At 38.4% G+C, this 21,222-nt stretch overlaps 1 protein-coding gene across 1 annotated transcript; it reads right to left on the reverse strand.

Moving 5' to 3' along the window:
• Positions 1–4,191: 4,191 nt before the first annotated feature.
• On the reverse strand, positions 4,192–15,400 carry gpr18 (G protein-coupled receptor 18). The gene is made up of 2 exons (XM_020936301.2): positions 15,245–15,400; positions 4,192–13,847 (listed from the first exon to the last, which is right to left on the reverse strand). Exon 2 carries the CDS (start codon positions 13,844–13,846, stop codon positions 12,833–12,835), a length of 1,014 nt encoding a protein of 337 aa, XP_020791960.1. The 5' UTR covers position 13,847; positions 15,245–15,400; the 3' UTR covers positions 4,192–12,832.
• Between the last annotated feature and the right edge of the window lie 5,822 nt (positions 15,401–21,222).

The following is a 21,222-nucleotide window of genomic DNA, read 5'->3' on the forward strand; positions in this document are numbered from 1 at the left end:
ACAGGAGCAAGAGCAAGCGGAGTGACACAAATCAAACGTAGTCCAGAGTCGTACAAATGTTATATCTCAGAAACAACCTTCAATCACGGAGCAGACGGAACAGACAATCAGGAGGAAATGGTCCAGGCACCTAAGTCACATCTTAACTATCCGCCAAACCAAAGCAAAGTGACCTCTGAAAAGCAAAAGCATAAATATAACTTTATGAATGACGAATACACTACCACTATAGAAACAAGTTGACTAAATGTTACTGTAGTATGACTCAACCTCATAAGAGTAAATTTTTCATAATATAAAACCTTTAAACCTAAAAAAAAAAAAACTGTGTGCTTTCTTATGGCCTTACTCTTACGGAGCATTCGAATTACAATATGCTAACCTACAAACCAAGAATGAAATGGCGTAGTTTCCCTTTAACCCTTGGTAATGTGTGTAATGTGCGTTTTATCACCAGGCATAGTCGACCATATATCCATTTAGCCTCCACCGTAATGTTGTCCGTCCCCTGATTACTCAGCAGTGCCCCGAGATGCTGGAGGGACATTAGAGAGGTGCAGGGTGATTGTCTTACAGATAGAACTAATGTCACCTAATCAGATCCCACCATTATGTATTAGCCAAACTACAAAACACTTTTATCTGACAAGGGCCCAGCCACGTTTACCTAGATTAACATTTTGCAAGCGTGAACATGGAGAGCGGGTGCAGAGGCTAAAAGGAGGAAGGCTAGAGGACTGTGGCATGCGCTTAGACATTGGACAGTAATTATTAATTTATGATTGTCTCTGGTCTTAATGAAAATGAAAGCCAGGGAAGAGAACAGGGGAGGGATAATGTGCCGTGAAATTGAGTTTCATTTGTACAGGGGCCACCTTTTAACTCGGCGCTTCTCCGGCGGAAATGGATCCAAGCGCTTTCCTTTCTCCAGAGATGCAGGTTTTTCCAACGCGGTCTTTTTCAGTCAATGCGCGTTCGTATCCTCTTCATCCTTTTGTGATATTTGGCGCCAACACGACCTATAACATCTCAATAGCTCTCGTAAGGCCCTTTTCACAATGACGCAAGACTCTCTGATGCCTGATAACTATGTCAACAAGTTTCTTCAATGGAAATGCCTCAGACTAGCGTTGCTTTAATGTCAACAAGCTAATGCAGAAAGGTCTTGGGCCAGGTTTAGGGAGTGGGGAGGGAGAACTACAAGGATTCATTTGTACGCTAGTGTCTGAAGAGAAGGCCATGTGCTATAGAGGGAACAATGTTGTGCCATTTGAGTTAGATTTGTCTTTTTAGGTGGTAACGATTGTGGCATTCAAGAGTGATTATGTTCAGGGGAAACTTGGACAAATAAGACTAGACTGGTGTGTGTGATGAAAAGAGGAACTGTGGTGACTTAAAGGTCATATGTGTGTACAAAAATTCAGAAGGCAAAATGGAATCAAATTGACATGTGTGGTATGAAATTGCATGTTAAAGGTTGACTCTTGTTAAAATTGACTCTTGTGAGTGTTTAGCCATGTTAGAATGTTGCTACCTCGCCAAACACATACCTCGAGTTGTGTTTTGTTTCATTCACGCTTGTTTGAGTAATCCTGCATTATGAGTTTGTCTGCATCTCCAAAGCCCTAAATGCTCTGTTGCACCTTGTCATGTCACGAAGCAGGAATTTTCAAGTTAATAGCAACCTTTTACTTTTTGTTATGTAGAGCTTGGTAATTCCAGAACTGAAATTATAGCAAATGTGTTTCGAGTTTAAAAACACAAGGGAGCACGTACCACACATGATTTGAGAAAAGAACTCAGGCTCAGTGTGCAGGTTTGGTGTGAAATGTGTGAATGAAACAAAACAAAACTCCAGGTATGTTTGTGATGAGGAAACAACATTATTATTATATATATCAGAAAACAGTGTAATATGGGCCCTTTCACAATATAACACACTATATACTGCTGTTCATATCAAATAAATACATAAACCAGCCTACACAGATACATGAAGTGACCTAATTGGCCCAGTCTTAATCAGCACTTTAGTGTTCAGTTTGTACTGGTCCAGTTGGGTTGGATGAAAGTCTAGGGCAGACATGTCAAACTCTGGCCCGGGGGCCAAATTTGGCCCACAAAATCATATCCAATATGTATTAGAGCTGGCCCGCCAGCCACAGATAGTCTATAGAGACATTATGTATTTAAAATGTTATTATTTTATATTATGTTTGTTCTGGATTCAATGTTTAAGCAAAACTATCATTAAACATTTATTTTAATAAGAAAAGTTTTAACAGTACAGATCTTGAAAGAAGAGAAAATATGCAGCTGTTGTTGTAATTTTTCAGTAAACATTTAATTTGGCCCGTGACTTAGTCCCAGTTTTTCATTTTGATCAAGTGTGACTTTGAGTTTGACACTCCTGGTCTAGAGTAAAACTATCACAAATCAAATTCTATATACACGTATACAAAGTAAGGATTTGCTGTGAACAGGAAAAAGCTGAAAGGAACAGAAGCAGTCTGTCACTACATTAGACTTTTCTCACTTACAGCATTATAAAAGTAGTGATTGTGCATGTCCAATATATTATTTATTATAAAATGTGGTACACTTTACAGTAACTACACTTTAATTAGACTTAATGAAGCATGATTAAAAACTGAATTTATAATAAACAAACCGTTAATTAAGAATGGTTCAGGTTTGGTTACTATTTAATTAAAACCCTAAAGTTAACTCCTAACCCTAATAACTCTTTAATTAAGTAGTTATTAAGCCTGAATCATATATATATATATATATATATATTCGTATATTCGACATACATACATACATCCTCAGATTGTGTTCTCATATAATTGTCTTATAATTTTCAGTTGCCATTACACATGCATAGTGTTTGTTTTGACAATATTAAAACATGAAAACATGAGTTGAGTAAACAAGAACCACACCAGTTACTTTGTGGATTTCCTCTGAGCTCAGTTTAATTTCAAAATCACACAAATCCAATGTTATTACCACTTTCCACTTTTCTATTATCTGCTACACAATCTTCATTTGATCCCACAATCCATCAGTGGTATATTAGCTTTGGAAGATGCTTCAGATGTGAAGTGTCTGTCTTTGAGCTCGGACAAAATTACTCACGACCACAGCCTTCCAAATCACCAGGGTTAGTTCTATTAAGTCAATTACATTTGTACAATTGTGAGCGAGGGCTGGTTAATTTAGTTTGACCCAGAGCTGAGAGACACTCCCCCAGATAGCAGATGGATGACCACAGGCGAGAGAGGGGGAGGGAGGGAGACAGAGGGAGAGAGAGAAAGAAAGAAAGAAAGAGTGAAAGAATAAGAGAAAGAAAGAGATAGAGACAGAGAGAGAGAGAATGAAAGTGAAAGAGGGAGAGAGAGGGGGACAGAGGGAGGGTGACAGAGAGAGAGAGAGAAGGGGGGCAGAGAGAGAGAAGGAGGGACAGAGAGCGTGTGTGTGTGTGTGTGCGTGTGTGAGAGAGAAAGAGAGAGAGACAGAGAGAGCATGAGTGAGTGAGTGTGTGTGTGTGTGAGAGAGAGAGAGAGAGAGAAAGAAAGACTGAAAGAGAGAGAAAAAGAGAGAGAGATAGAAACAGAGAGAGAGAGAGTGGAAAGAGAGAGTGATAGATTGAAGAAAAGAGAGAGCTAGAAACAGCCAGAGAGAGAGAGGGAGGAAAGAGAGAGAGAGAAAGACAGAGAGAGAGAGGGGGATAGAGAGTGGGTGACAGAGAGAGAGAGAAGATGGCAGAGAGAGAGAGAGGGGGAGGAACAGAGAGGGAGTGTGAGAGCGATAGAGAGAGAGAGAGAGTGTGTGTGTGTGTGTGAGAGAGAGAGAGAAAGAGAGAGAGAGAGAGAGAAAGAGAGAGCGGAAGATAAAGGAAAAGAGAGAGCAAAAAAGACTGAAAGAGAGAGATAGAAACAGAGAGAGAGAGGGAGACAAAGCGAAAGAGAGAGAAAGACAGAGAGAGAGACAAAGAGAGTGAGCGACCAAAAGATAGAGGAAAAGACAGAGAAAGAAAGACTGAAAGAGAGAGATAGAAACAGACAAGGATAGAAACAGACAGAGAGAGAGAGAGAGACAGAGAGAGAGAGAAAGACAGACAGAGAGAGAGACAAAGAGAGAGAGTGAGAAAAAAAAGAGAGAGAAAAAGAGAGAAAGAGAGAGAGGTGGTGGATTACTCTTCATTGGCGCTCGTGTCATCAGAAGGCGACGGCTGCGCACCAAAGACAACATGCAGGGTCAGACACACACAAACAGCACACAGTTATTAACCTCCCTCCAGCTTCATCAACTTTAGTTTGCAATCTTCCTCCGAACCATTAGAATACCCTGAAGAAATGACTTTCCAATTAAAGGGGATCTACACCAAGGGTTTTTTCTTTCCTTTTTATCTCTGGCTCCTGGAGTTCTTTATTTCAATAATTTAAATGGGAATTGATTTTTCAATTTACCCGCTGACTGCTGCGGACACAGAGCGCAAGGCCGAACAGAGCCCAATCACATAATATTTGTTGTGGCATTCGTTTTTATTTAAATGTGGACACAGATGATTCATGGTTGAAAAAATAAATGAAGAATTGTTCTGACATCCGGAGAAAAAAAAAACATTTGACATTTCCAGAATTGTCACTTAAAACTAGACTTTTATTTTGACATGGTGTTCCAAATAGGAAGTGTTCGTGGGGCTGCTTCTGGCTCCATCGACTCTGGCTCCACTTGACTTTACATTGAAAAATTGTCTCCCCTCTCTCTGTAACTGCTGCTGGGTGCTTCGTAATTTGGTATTAAAATATTTGTATTAATCTACTCTACATGATCCTAGTGTTTTTATTTCATTAATTTGTCCGTAAATAAATTTCTCTTTTACTTATTCCCTCATAACTACTAGAATCATGAGCTTCATTTGACTGGAGCCAAACACTATGGGTGATGTCACTTAGTCCATTTCTTTTTGCAGTATATGGTTTACATATTAGTGAAAAACAGTAGCTCTGAGATAGTATGTCCTAATAGATTTTATTCTTCTCAAAGTTGAACAAGTTTGATCAAATGTTTGTCTGCAGCTCGTGTGGGGTGGCGTAGTCTGCAGTGGTCAGTATCTATCAAAAGTGTCAGGTGACAGCAGGTGATCTATGTGCTGGGGAAGCCTGCCCAATTTGGCCTTTTCCAACACAAACTTCAAGAGATCAATTTGCTCGTTCTGATAAAGTTGCCAGTGAACACTTTGCAGATGGTTGTAATATAATTCCCAATCTTTGTTCCAGGCCACACAATAGATGGTAAGGGTATATGGGTACTTCACAAATGAGTACTTTACAAAACTGTGATAGGAAAATGAGGAGTGTGTAGTTTAGGGATGTATTCTGAGTCCATGGAGATGTAAAGCCTAAAGAAATTGTGCATTTATCCAGTTGCAAGTGTTTGTGTTGTATTAAAAGAAATACAGTCAAATGAAAAACATGAATTTTTACTGTGCATGGAGCAGTCTCTCCACAGATCTGTCCTGTAATCTAATGCCATACTGTGGAACATTAAAACACTTATAAGACTCATCTTTAAAGCAAGAATAAAGCGTAAATAATATTACTTAAAGAAAATAAATAAAGATGGAAATGAAGTAGACCCCAAACCCAAGGTGGGGACTCGAGTCAGACTTGAGTCACTGTTTTCAGGACTTGAGACTTGACTTGATAAAATGGACTAAGACTTGGGACTTGACTTGGATTTGAGGCATGTGATTTGTGAAGACTTGAGAAGCACTTTTAACTCTAAATTCTTTCTATTCTGTCCATAATGATTCACATTAAGATCTTGTCAAGACATTTAAAAAGGAAAAATTAACTACAACTCTCTCTACAACTGTTATATAAATACTTAAGGATAAATATACTTTGATTTTTTAAGTACAATTTAGTTTAAAATTCATTTAAATTGCAAAAATCTAACCTATATTTGGTACTTCTGTTTAACGACTTGAAATGACTCAAAACTCAAAGCAGACGACTTGGACTTGACTTGGACTTATGGGCCAGTGACTCGAGACTAGACTTGGACTTGCCTGTATTTGACTTGAGACTTGACTCGGACTTGAGGTCAAAGACTTGAGACTTACTTGAGACTTGCAAAACACAACTTGGTCCCACCTCTGCCCCAAACCCATGTAACACCAGTGGAACATGCACCACATTTTGAGAAACACTGGAGCAGCTGAACTCTCTTTTTGTGCTGAAATCTTACAGACCATCATGACTCCAATGGAAAAAAGTTCCTTTATTTGACATACTGTGTACAATTATCCTTTCAAATATCTGAGCCAAACTTCATAGTTACGCAGCACTTCCTTTTGAGCCCAAACAGTAGTGCGCTGCAGGCTGAGCTGGTGGTTCCCATATTTAAGTCTGACGGAGCACGCCCATGAAGTGGCTCCAGCAGCAGTTCCAGCTGTGTTCTAATGAGCATTTACTGTGCCTCCTCCACGACTACGGCGGCAAGCGCTTCAAAGCCCCACTGCATCCTTACTCCAGTTGTTTTACGTGGGCGTCTCAAAATGCGGGGCTCTTCTTGTGTGGACGGATGGTTGGGTCTTTTGCTCCTGACAGCTGCGCCGTGCTTGTTGTTGGCTCTCTCTTGAGTTGTTTTAATAAAGTTGTGCTGCAGGAGTAGTGAGGGAAGATTAATGGCGGCACAGGAAGTGTGGCAGTTGTGAGAGGATGCAGGACAGAGCGGGCCAGCAGCCATCTGTTCCCTCTGCTTTACAGCTCTCTTAATGGAAGAAGCAAACCAAACAACATGGATCTGAGCCCTGCAGACACACGCACACACAAAAAACACACGCACACACACCCCAGCAGCACGCCGCTAAACACCAAACATCATTTCATGTGACAGAGATGAGAGGAGGGCTTTTGTCATTGCATTTCCCCTGTTGGAAGTGTACGCAAGTCTGCTTTTATTTTTTTCCCCTCTTTTACCTTATAGCAAAATAAAGTTGGGCAGGAGCCACAACTGTGAGATTGAGATGAAAGACACAGCCTGGATGGAACGTGATTAAGAGATATGTTCTTGAGGCAAAACAGGACTTGGCATTTGCAAAGACAAAACCTAATGAAATTAAAGCAGAGCGTGGCCATTGTTGTGAGTGTTCTCCATGTGTGAGAGGAACAGTGTAAAGTATATGAGAGCAGCACTGTGGTTTTATTTAGATTCACACACAAGCCCTGACTAATGACGGCTCTGGCCAATGATGCCTAAAGCGCTTTATAGAGCTGTCTGGGTTGTAAAAAATGTTTACTGTGATGGGGCTGACTAGCTCACTCACACATTATTATTGTTTGCAAGTTATTGTTTCACATCAGTTTACTCAGATGAATGGAGCAAGTGGGTGATATTTTAGATTAGAGTCGATACAGATTTTTCTTCTTAGTGAGGAGTTTGTGAGTTTGAGTCTTATTAAAGTGGCTTACTAAAATGGGCATACCCTTCCTATGTGTCACTTTTCCTCACTGCCCAAAGACTGTTGAATTTAAATTGCCCTAATAATACACGTGATGTGACAATGAATGGATGGATTCAGCCCTGTAACTAAAGGCAGTTCACTTCACTTCTTGGTATAGGGCTGTAAAATTTTATAAGATTATAAGATCATATCAAATCTATTTTATTTGTGTCAGTATTTTAAGGAACCACAATTGCCATTCCCAAGCCTGCATAAATGGTGACAGTTAAATATCTTTTTTTTTGTTTTTGTTTTTTTGGTTCTTGTTTTAAACTGCTAATTTCCCTACACAAGCAGAGCGGAGACAACACAAAGCTAGTTAATTTCAAACTAGAAATGAAATCTGTTGGTGATTAAATGTGAAGTGCTTTGCTCTAAACAATTTGAAATGAGTTTTAGAAAGTGTAATTAAGTCATTTATAAAGTACACTAATGAAAAATGGAGAGGGACATACGAGAGGAGGTTTATCCTGGTGGAGGTCTGCGGGGGGAGGTCCTCAGCAGCCAGACTAGTTGGGAAGAACACAACATTTGACTTCGACTTCGATGGACACACGCATGCACACAGGCACACACACCATTATTATCACACTGTGGGATATATATTATAAGCAAAGTAACATTTCCATTGAGAAAAATATAATAGATCCTCCATCTTTTTTGCAAGGGTGGGTTTTAGGCCCTCCTTCCAATAGTACACTATAGATGACTGTGTTTTCTCACATTATCTCATGGGGAAATGAAAATATGCATGACTCAGATTGAACTATGACCTAGACTTGAATAAAATCTTTTGCTCAACTGTTCCTGATTTGTCTTGTTTTGAATGAACGGCGACTGTGTCACGTTAAACGCCAACATGCGGCGTGTCCCTCTTCCTCCAGTGAAGACATCTGTACGACATGATGAAGTTTCCTCTCTGAGTATCAATCCTGTAATTGAGCTTAGGGAGAGGAGACGTGATGTGCACACAGAGCCACTCATGTATAGGCCTCTCTCTCTCCACACCCCGCTCGCCCTCTCTACCTGGCTTTTACATTAAATTTGTCAGTCAGCTCTCTTTTAATGCACATCAGCTGAAATGAGTGCATTAGCATTAGCTGCCATCATATCACTCACGCTGCTCAGAGCCCTGTTGTGTAAAGGTTTAGGCGGAGATAAAGGAACCCTGTGTGAAATATTGTAATAGTATGATTTTACATTTTAAGCAGCAACTGTGCCTCCTTAAATCTTTCCCTGTCACTCGTGTATGCGTGGTATATAGCACGGTTTGTGCTTCTGTATCGAGACTGGGGGTTAAATTATTGAGCCATGGCCTGACTGATTAATCTAAATAGCTAATAATACATGTTAGCGTTGTCATGCTGTGTGCATTTTTTGAGAGAGGCTTTAGCCATCCATGAAGATCACCATTTTAGATAGATATATAAAAGTGTCAAGTACCATGACACAGATACAATTGTGTGGGATTGTTTGATTCAGCTGTTTTCACATGGTTCTCATCTATCTCCCACTTTGTGCTTTTTTCCAATACTTTTTATTTTGCTATTACAGGAAATCAACTATTTGTGATAGGTTTAAGGTAAATGTTTTGATATAATTCATAGCAAACATGTTCTTGATAGTACAAAAAGTTGGTTTCTTTGTCAGTAGCTTTTCTCCCAGTTACAGTATTACCTGACAAAATACTTACATAGGCTATGTCCATCAGTCATCATCAATTTAATAATGGCATATATGGTTTTATTTAGTCCTACCTTCTAGTTCTAAATGTAATTTATTTTTTGAATATGGCAGGTTTTGTAGATTTGGACAAAGACAGATTTGCAATGAGACAAGATTATCCAAAATTTGGCTCTATTCCTGATGAGAAGCACTACTCTTGTCCTCTAAGTAGTACAATTAAACACAATCCCAGATGCATGTTGTGGAACGCTGTCAAAAAAACCCAACCAAAATAAATCTTATCCAAATCTGTGGAGATCGTGAGCAGTCCAAGGTTTCCAATGATGGCACTTTATCTGAGCTGAGCGAGAAGGGAAAAGGGAGGAGGGAGTAGATGGGCCGTACATTATTTATACGTGCTAATGGCGACTGGCTGTGTCTGTGTGCGAATCGGAAACCAAACAATCTGCTAAAATAGACACACAGCTGTAATCAAGGCCATACATTTCCCAGAGTTCCTTGTGCTCACTGCTAACTGCTGGGTCAATTGGAGCCACTGTAGTACCATTCGAAACACTTGCACTAGATTATCTCCTTTTAATGGAGACAGAAGACAATGCAGGGCTAGATTGCAATTGCCCAAGGAAAAGATTACCTCTGTGAAGCTGTGAAGATTTGCATAGCTCGTGCCTTCCTTACTGGACTTATTGTTGCACACAGACCAGATAAGAACAATAGCGCGTGTGCTTAACCTATTTCTGTCCCACAAAAGGAATCCATTAGTCTCATTGTGCAGCCCTTAAGCTCGGCATCACAGGGGGGACCCAGTGTTGTGCCGGTAGATCCGCACACATGTGCCTTTCATTTCCTATGGCAGTCCAGAAGTATCCCTCAACATCCTATTGTAAAGTTTACCAGGGGAGAGGTTCAGTGCATTAAAGTGCCCTGAGAGGAACGCTAAATGATGTAAACGTAGGCAGCTGCATGGAGCTAATGCCGTACAGTAGAGCGGGGGCCCAGACTGGATACTGTGTACACTGTACAGTATCTATATAACATTATAGGTGCTCTTTCATGTCTGCATACTCTCTAATGGGAACAATATGAAGACTAATGGCAAAGTAAAAGGCCACAGAACAAGGCTGCTGCCCAAACTGCAACACTCATCTGTTGCTTTACACTTAAGTGCTAAAAGCTGCTTGATTTTGTTATTTTGGAATAGATGTCTCCTCTAAAGCATTTTCTGGAGGGCTGTATCCGACTGTGTTACAAAGAGCCACCATGTCCTGCTTGTACTTGAGCATTCATCAGTGAGCCACAGAAAAATAAACATTAGCTCTTGAGAAACAGTTTTAATCATGATAAAGATTTCAGCGCAGCACAATTTAGAAAACAAATCCAGCAATACTCCCTCTGATCATCACTTTAGAGTGTGCTGACACGCAAACTCTATTAAGCTGTCTTCAAATATGCAAAAATGATATGATTTTACAATGATTACATATTCACTTCCCAGCTGGCTGGCTCCGAGCGTCTCCATTTGTCATCGACTATTGTGTCCAATTATATGATTAGCTTTGAACACTCCAGCTCCTCGAGAGCTCTCGTGTGTTCTGCCGTGCAGAGTGATTCACAAACAAAGTCATTACAACATGTATTCACACATATCAAATAACAAAACAGATGGCCAGTGCGCTCGCCGCCTGATTTGTTTTCCACACGAGTGCAAGAAAAAAAGTATTTTGTCTGAGCTGTGTTTAATGCTGACTGTTTTATTCCCAAAGAGGAGCAGCTGGCTGTCGCGTTGTTAGATCAGCTCTATGAAAGACAATCTTGTTTTCATTAATTTCTCTACAACAAAGGCACTTGTTGGAAAGATTTAGAATTACAGCGGGTAAAGCTTCCGGATAATTCATCACAAGGCTTTGACAGGGAACTTAATTGTTTTAAATGCCAGTTGCTGTGAGCAGTGTGCAGGTTTTTCTTTGATGTCTAACAGGTGGGACAGATAGACGACCCTCTGATGTTTCATTTGACCTTTAACCTTTTGGTTATAAATCTACTTGTAGTCCAGCAGCCAATAAAGCTATCATCATGTGATGAACTGTGCTTCCCAGAATTCCATATAAAATGGAAATGGTGTAGCTGGACTGCAGGCTTTATTGAATACAGTGGAGCAGATAGGCAGCGGTCTGCAGGGACATGCTTGTTCTGACAGACATGGATCTGTGTAGCACACTCATATGTGGATATGAATACACACTCCATAATGTACAACATGAGCTCATCTGTGCTCTACAACACAGGAATGTGGCCTCAGAGCCTTTTCAGACGAGCATTGTGCATTCACTTCAGCTCCTTTCTGTAGCTGTGTATACACTTGTATACAGTACACTGTACAGTTACTGAAGTGCATGTGCTTACACCAAAGCTGTTGACAGCCTAATTGCAGACTTAAATCTTTTATTGTGGGAGAAAGTATTTACTCAGCTGCCCCGAGTCACCTGTTAACCACGTTATGAAGGGGAGACTCACAAACCTTATTATTTTATTCAACACTATTGATTTTTACTTGTCTTATTTTAGTTAACGATTCATATAAAATAACACCTGAAAATATATTTGTTGTTGTAATATTATTTATTCATTTATTTATTTATTCTTGTCATTGCACTTTTACAAATTTCAACTTTGTTTTTTAAATAAACTCAAATTGAGTTGGGCTGTAATTTTCTATTTCCTCTTTTAAATCTAGTGGACGTCTTCTTTGACATCTCTTGAGGATATTACAGTAAATGCACTCCAAGTGACTAAATCATTTAACATCCAATCAATACAATTCACAGCTGACCATAAAAATTACTGAACCCTTATGTAAACTATCTTGTGCATTCATTAGGCTACATATTTTCAATACAAAATGTACGTAAATATAAAAGTTTGTGATTAAAAAGTTAGTCATCTAATTGAACTGAGGAACTGGCTTAGAGCCACAGGATTTCGGTCCTCTACTCCAAATAGTCTCTGGCGCGCACTCGTATTCAGACTGTGCCATGCTGCCCTCCATCGGCCAATGCCTTTACAGCAGCTGGAGTAGATCTGATTACAGTTTACACTTAAATGTATACACACATTTAAACAGTAAGTAAAGTAGAATACAATATTACCACTGACGATGTTTCGCACATATTTTAATCTTGCGTTGAAATAGAAGCCCCGTAAAAAACCTTATAGCCGAGCTCATTTCCTGTGGCGTCTGCTGTAACACTTTCATTGTTTATACATATTAACCAAAGCAAACAAACATAGATGCCGCGTGCTGTGTTCATAATAATTATGAAAGTTATTTTTGCCTTGTGTCTATTACACCTGAGCCACAGTTCTAGTCGCTGCTTTTGTCTGCGGAGCAAGGAAGCGTCTCCAGTCTCAAGGGTGAGTCAATCAGCTCTGAACACAGATGTTTTTGCCACAACAGCAGCACTCCCATACTGTGAGTGTAAATTACATCTCGGAAATTAATTGCAAGTTTTGATCCTTTTGATAATGAGCCGTGTACCAAGAAAAAAAGAAACACACTTGGCTGTAACGTTGCTCCATTTGCGCACGCTAGTATACAGTACTTATGGGAGTCTTGATTGACAGCTGGTTTCAAATCATCGCACTATTTAAATTGCTCAGTGATCGGATGCTACCGGTGTGCGTGTGCAAACTTTTCCTTCTGACGCTACGGAGATAGTTTCTGTACAAAACCACGCTTATTACTCTGTCTTGGAATTGCTTAGAAACTATATAATAGAGAATTATATCCAAAACAGTGCTGAGATTCATTAAACAAGTGGTGAAGATAGCCCATATGTGAAACCCCCCAACGTCTGTCTCCAAAAGCCGCACAACTAAACAAATATGAAAAGGCATGAAGCACACCAAAATCTGCACAATTAGCGTAACTATAATCCTCACAGACTTCTGCTTGACTTTTGGTTTCAGTTTCGAAGTGCGCCCGTGGATCAGGTTGTCCACTATGACTGCATAACAGCCAACCATGACGCAAATTGGCAAAAGGAAGAAAAAGACAAGACGCACAAAGTTCACTGGGTTATCTTTGCGAAGGTAAACAATGTCTTCCATTTTGTCGCACGTGGTGAAGTTGGAACTTGAATCGCGGTCGTTTTTGGAGAAAACCATGGGTATGGTACTGCCAAGGGTCATAAGCCAAACTCCAATACTGGCCACTACTGCTTTGGGGACGTTTCTCAGTTCTTTGACGTGTTTTGGCTGGACTATAGCCATATAACGATCCGTGCTTATAAGGGCAAACAACCAGAGCGCCATACAGGGGTAGAAGATGGTGAGAGCCGCGCTGATCCTGCAGAAGACATCTCCAAAGGGCCAGTAGTCCAGGTGGTAGTAGGCTATTTTGAAGGGTAGCACTATTATGAAAAGCAAGTCTACGAGAGCCACGTTTATCATGTAGACAGTAACCGAGTTTCTCTTCTTGGTGGTCAGCGCAAACACCGATATAGCAGTGAGATTTACGATGAGCCCGATGATGAAGATGACGGAATAGAAGATGAGGCCTACTATGCGGTACTCTTCCGGGCCCTGCGCCACTGCGCTGGACTTCACTGACATGTTGGTAAAGTTCAAGTCCAGAAGATCCATGCTAAAGATAAAAGGATAAAATACAGTTAGAAAGATGTAACCTAAGAAGTGAAAACGTGTGGTTGTATCACATGGAACAGAATTTACTTGAATTACTATAATTGTGTAGGCCTGACATAGACAAGTGACTAAAGTTGGTTTCCTGTCTGTGTCTATAAATATAGCTATGCAGCTTATGAAAACCAGAAGTCGGCCTACTTTAAAATTCTCAACATTTCAAGGGACCATGCGTGGGCCATTACACTTTTTCTTAATTAATTTCTGTTTGTCCGCCTTCTGATAAAAGGAAACTATCAATCTCACAGACATGCAGAACATTAATGGAAATCTGTAACACGCTTATTTTCAGTCAAATCAACCATTTTGAGAAGAATCTGGATGACTTTGTTCTCCAAATCCACAAATAGCTATGAAAAATAACCTACAATTTCACAAATGTTTTTATAGGACTTTTATATTTTACATGGGGTTGTCCCAAGACCCAACAAATACTCAATCTAGTGTCTATGAAATCATCCCTAGGGACACCAGCTATACATACATACATACATACATATATGCATTTACATCAAATTTTTCAGACAGAACTTGAAATCTGGCTTTCCTCTGTACAGATTTAAAATTAGAATAGACCAGAAAGCAGAAGCCAAAACTACAGAGTCTCAGTTTGCTTGTGGGTTCTGAGAGTTCAGAAACTGACTCAGCTTGAATTGAGAGTCATTTTAGTCAGACGTTTTAGGAAAAATAGGCCGAAATGGTAAAGGTTAAGACTATAAAGCATTGGAAGTCCACTTGAGAAATTATCAATGTCAATTCTATTACATAACCATACATGGAAAATCTCCAAACTTTTGATTTAAGAGGTTGGGTTCATGTTAGTCTAGGTCTGGAAAATCAGTTACGGTAAAGTTTCTGGTAGTGAATTTAAAGTGCATTTGTTACTATTATTATAACAACACCATATTTGGTAGTGAGGTGAAGAGATAGGTATAGAGATAATCAAATGATCTCAAACAAACAAACAAACAAAACAAAACCAAAAAACAAGACAAGTACAATTGAAATGTTCTGTATGTTTTATAAGATACAAACTACATTTACAATTATGAACATTACTCTATTGTGAAATAAGACGTGAGAAGTGGGTGACCTTTGAGTTGTTCCTCTGCCTGATATGAAATCATGTAACTGTCTCTCACTCGCCATCCACTATCAATTATTCATCCCAGTAATCTAATAACTGAATACCTGGACAAATAAAACCTGCTGTTACTGTATCACCTCCAAACACAGTTGCAGGGCGCAGTAAAACACGACTGCCAAATTACTTTCTCTTTCTCCCCTTAAGGTCACACTGTACATCTTTCATTGTCAGGCGATAAAAAAGATTGTACTTACCTTGGAAAAACACTCACAAATACATGTCGACAGCTCCCACCAATAGCTTTATAAAGTATTGAAGATATTTATGTGTCTGCCAGCAACAGATAAAACACGGAAGTGAGGACTTTCTCTTAGGCCCATGTGATGCAAATGTGGTTCACTAAAACGTAACAGTGAACAGCCCCTTCAGTATTTCCTGTGTCAGACAAGTACAGAAGTGCAGAGGGACTCAATACTTTTACTTATAAAACTTATGTGTAAAAATATAGTTTATATTAACAGAGACCATGTGCAAGTACATTCATCTCATAAAAGTAGAGATGCTTTACCCCAAATTTAGTTAAAGAGCTAGAAATCTGCAGTCCCCAAGCAGGTTAACAAACAAATATATATAAGTATCTATCCATTCTCCCATTCTTTCTTTAAAAAAACATCACACTCCACATTTCTACATTTATTATTACTCAAATACAAATACAAAGTCAGATATTACCATATAAGCTACCAAATGCAAATACAATCAGTGTTGACAGTGCAGACTCTCTAAGGACTTTCCTAACATTACAGGAGAAGTCCCTCAGGTCAGAGGGGAGTTTCAGCCTGTCTGGAGCTTGTTCTAGTCTTTAATGCCGGTGTATGAGAAGGCTCTCTGTGCAAAGGCTGAGCTACATTATATATTGAGCCTTTTATACACTTTTATACATACTTTTAGCATAGGGTCATACCACTACTATGCTAATAATGGTGGTTCTAATAATAGTAATAACTGGAATAGTGGTAATCTTTAAATGTCATGTCTTACACAAAATGGATTGTTGTGAACTTAAAGCCCTGTTATAATGTTATTACCTCCTCAAAAACATACCTGAAGTTGTGTTTTGTTTCTTTTTCTTTCTTTTTTTAATAGGCTATCTGCATCTCCCAAACTCCAAATGCCCTGTTCCACCTGGTGTTGTCATGTAGTTGCAGTTTTCAAGTTATCAGCTTGAAGAAAATGGAAATTCCAGGACTGAAATGATCCAAAAGATTCTAGTGAAGGTGTATGGTGTATGAAAACACAATGGAGCACTTCCTGTATTACCACGTGACATCACAAGGTGGAACAGAGTGTTTTCAGTTTGAGAGAAGAACACCTCCTAAATATGCAAGGTGTGTGTGTTAAACATGGGTAAGTGGAACAAAACATAACAGCATGAACTCCATGACATAGATCAGAAAACAGTGTAGGTGCAAACAGTAGTATGAACTATTTGCATATGTAAATATTTGTTAACGTCAAAGGACCTTGAATAGCAGTAATAGTTGGAACAGTAAATACATCAACCAAAAATCCCCACTTTTTTAATATGACTCAGAGTTATGTGGTAGTAATAATAGTAGTAACAATACTTGTATGAGGCACAATGTACTGGTAGGACTGGCAGTTGTAATAGCAGTAGTAGTTGCACTGATGCTGTAGAATTCTCTAGGGCTGTAACAATAACCGAAATATCGTGATATCGTATCGTCAAAAGTCTCACAATAATATCGTGGGCTGTCACAATATATTGAATTACAAGTTCCTTTGCTTGTTTTATAGTAGCAACTGCTTATAAATATTAGGAACTACATATCCCATGATTCATTTCAGAGCAGACAATATGAAGAGATATGTTTTTTACTTGAATTCTTCAGCTCATGACAGTAATAATTCACACCAAATTCTTGTCAGGGTATTTTAAAACTTAAAATTATATCAGCCTCTCCAGAATATTGTAATAAATATCGTACCGTGAGATGCATATCGTGATAATATCATATCGAGAAATTTGGATATCGTTACATCCCTATTTATTGCTGTAAATGTTTTTCCCCATACTATATTTGAAGGTGCATGATGCATTTTTTTGGTTGAGGATCTGACACTGCTTGTTTCTATGGATACATCACTACTCTGCTTGGAATGTTCCACAGTATGACATTTAGCCCTACCTTGCATTTATTCAATTACAGGTGGTTTTATAGCTCAAAAATACCTAGAAAAACAGACATTTTTACTGTGAGCGGGGTTGCCTCTGCACAGATCTGACCTATAACTCAGCCTGATTTTTCTCCATGAAGATAGGAAGGTTTAATGCCATATTGTGAAACATTCCAGACAAAGCAATAACAATTCCAAAAGCATTTGACGGACCCGCCACCAGAAATGTTACACAATGTAGCTTTGAGGCATGCGTTCCCTTCTATCTCCGTGTATCGACTGTAGTTTAGTTTCACTTTCACATTCCTTTACAGTGTAATGGCACACGCGAAAAGGCCCGGGCTTTTCCAGAGTCTGCAATTACACCCCCTTAAAGAAAATGATGTTGCCATTAGAAGTGGGAGTGTGTTTGGCAGGCGCGGAGATGGCAGATTTAGGGCGAGTTATTGATTGGAAAAGTGGGGTCTGTCACAGCACATTAGTTCTCAGGGGAGTAATCCACAGCAGGTTGCAGTGAGAAGCATCTGCTGCAGGAGAGAAGTAATTAAAAACAGGATGTTGAGGCAGTTGCCATATAAACAGGAAATAAGATGGTGGTAATAGACACTTCACGCTGATGCCGGGACATTTTTTTTTTTTTTTTTTTTTGTAACACACGACGTGGACTTAATGGATGCAAAGCACACAGCTCAGGTGAAAACAGCCAAGGTCAGTCTGGACAGGGGCTGAATACAGATGAATGTGATTAATGTCCACAATGAGAAAGAAGCATGGAATGAGGAGATGTGGATTAAAAGAGCATGTCCACTCTAAAATGATATTGTACCAAGAAATAGTGAAAAAAAAGTTTTCCACAGACTCAAGGTTTGTACCCAAAGTAGCTTGTGTTGCATTATTTATGGATAAGAAATTATATTTATTAGGCCAGTCACAATAATAAACTTTGAAGCAGGATATATTGCTACTAAGATATACTGCGATAAACGATCAATGATTAATGCCACTGATACAAAACCAATAATGCAAGATAATACTTGTAAAACATTTTTGAACTGCAACAGAATGATGCAATAATTAGCTACTGAAGTTACTTTTTCAACCCTCTACATGCTCAAATCTTATTGTATTACAACTAAAACACACATATCTCCCCACAGTTAAAAATTTAATTGCACACATGGTTAATTTTGATCACCAAAATATGTTGTTCCAGCTTCCTTACACAGTATTGAACAAGAAGTCGATATAGTAATTATTGTGACAGGGCTAATATTAAAGGTGCACTTATCTAGTGTTTGTTATTGCTTTGCACAGAATGTTCCACAGTAAATTTCTCTATCATTTATTCAGTTACAGAGGCTTCTATGAAAACAAAACAAAACAAGCAAACAGGTAGCAGACCCACGAGAAAAAGTTACATGTTGCAAGATGATAAGTAGGATCAGATCAGAATGGTATGCAATATCAGAATCAACGGGCTTTGTCTAAAAAATACCTAAATTGAATTATCAAATTATCCATAATTGTGGATTATATCAAATGAACCTACCATTGTATTGTGTTGAAATTGCAATAGGCCTACATTTTTACAATAACAAAAACAAAAACATGGACATGGTAAATGAGACAGGAGTTCTAAAGTGTTTTTTCCGCAGTGGTGTTGGGCGCCATGTTCATGTTTAACATGGAGCTGTTGCTTTTTGGAATCAAGCTTGACAAGTTAGTACTGTGACACCAATCAGAGGTATAAATGTGAAAATAATCACTTCACATTTTTATTGAAATAGTGATGCAGTGATTGAAGGAGTTTGAGGAGGTGTTAGTGAATAGCTCCTATCACAAGAGAATTCTTCCTTTGGGAGATAAATACAGTTTGATCTTGTTTCTTAACTCATCTTTTTTGGAACAGTGGTTGAAATGGCTGGTAGTAGTAGCAGTTGCATTGTATCAACATAAATTGCTCTTCCACTCAACTCCACTGATTTGAAGATATTTATTTATTAAACATATTGCTTAAAGTGCTATGTTTATTAATCTATTAATACACCCTATTTGTGATAAATGGTAAGTTAGTCATCTGGATAAATATAGTACTAGTAGTGTCTGCAGTAGTACTTATTTTTTGTAGAGGTATTTGCAAAGTAGTAGTAAGTACTATGATAGCTGTACTTATTTTGGTAAAGTTTGAACAGATTGTTTAGTTACTTTGTCCTGGGCCAATTTAAATTGGGAGTCTGTTCTGGCTTGGGATCTTTTTACCTTTGATTCAAATGAATTATTTATCTTTTGTTTTCAAATTAGCTCAATGCTCTGGGACATCATAACACATTTCAGTTCTCTCATCACATATCTAGCTGCGTACGTTTAATTGGCTGTTAAATGATTTTGTAGCAGTTGTTACCATCTTTTACTTTTACATCAAAACTGCAATCCGATTCATATTCTCTTCCTGAGGTATAATTATCTATTGGCTCGTCCTCTCAATGTGTCTTAAAAATCTCACGGCAGATGGCACTTTGTGTTTACTGCAATATGTTGTTATGACAACAGTCTGTTTAGTCCTGTCTTTGAAACCCGTCACGGTGCTTCTTTAAAGACCATTTCCATAATAACTGCTTTTTAGGATCTATCATGAACAATGCAACAACAAGGACATACAAAAAGTTAAATGCAATCATTTGATACAAATAACACACATTTTGTTTCCTCTGGTAGTTATTATTATTTACTAACATAGGCTACTTAATAAAGGATTAGTATGTGTTGTATTTTTACGCTGTTATATGCCCCCCTCTAGTGACCATCAAGAATTACTACAAGAGATTTTGAAGCGTGTTCTTAACTTAAAAACTTCTTAACTCAACATTCCAACCAGCTTACATGCAATACCAACAGCATAATTTGTTTTTTTTGTTTTTTTTGTAAATGTTTTAAAAATGGCAGTGGCAGTGGTAGAATTTTTACTAAATGCAGTCACATGTAGCGGCAGCATTATCAGCAGTGTGATAGTAGCGGTTAAATTGTATACTTGTTGTAGTTCTGTAATCATAATAGCCATTACTTTGTATTTTTAAAATGGTACCATACTCCAGTGTCACTCTACAGTTAGTAATACAACTAACTTAGAGGTTTGTGTTCTTATTTTGTTTTCCCCTTTTTTTTTTTTTTTTTTTTTTTTTTTTTTTTACCATTTTGAACAATGACTGGTGGAGCAAGAGATGTTTTAATGGATGATCCTTTATACAGCACTGTCACAGCAAATGCTCCTTTTTATCAAATGTGCTAATGTGACTCCATATAATTCTTCTTTTCTGAGAATTCAGAAACTAATATCAATAAGAATGTATTTTACAGGTGTTTGTTGAGTCATACTGGACTTTTCTAATTTGAAGTAGTTGTAGTAGTGAAATTAGTATAAAATCATCGTGCTCCATTAGGTTGTAATAATAGTTCATGGTGCAAGAACGATTTTATGTTATGTAAGTAAATAAAATGAAGTTGATAATTAAAATGTATACAGTTTAAAAACTTACAGGCAGAAAAGAACAAACCACGTCACTCTGAGTTTAATTTAAACCGTTGAAGTAGGTACAACAGATCTGAACGTGTCAAAAACAGGAAACCATGGGATGTCTAAAGCTTTTCTCACCCAGTCATGTGATTTTGAACCTGTCACTTTATCCAGACTAAACTGCATATACTTTGAAACACTGGTAACACATACTTATTCTTTAAGTAATATGTTTGGTCTAACAGTCACTGAATTAAACTGTCATCATTAATCAAGATTGAATCATTACAATATTTATCCAGATCCATTTTTTTTTTTTTAATTATACTGAATGTTCAATGTTTTAACTATGTACTAATATGTCACTTTACTGGTGTTTGCACCTTCTTGTTTTCAAGTAGATGGTATTGCTTTGCCTTGAAGCTTCAGCAGTATGACATTAAACTCAACTATCACCATGGAGACAAGCATCACCAGGCCAAGTGAAAGGTCAGTTCTATGGAGAGGCAACCACACTCACAG

This window comes from Boleophthalmus pectinirostris, unplaced genomic scaffold (genome assembly GCF_026225935.1).
Source record: "Boleophthalmus pectinirostris isolate CB_2022bp ecotype Guang Dong unplaced genomic scaffold, ASM2622593v1 HiC_scaffold_1, whole genome shotgun sequence".
Lineage (NCBI taxonomy): Eukaryota > Metazoa > Chordata > Actinopteri > Gobiiformes > Gobiidae > Boleophthalmus > Boleophthalmus pectinirostris.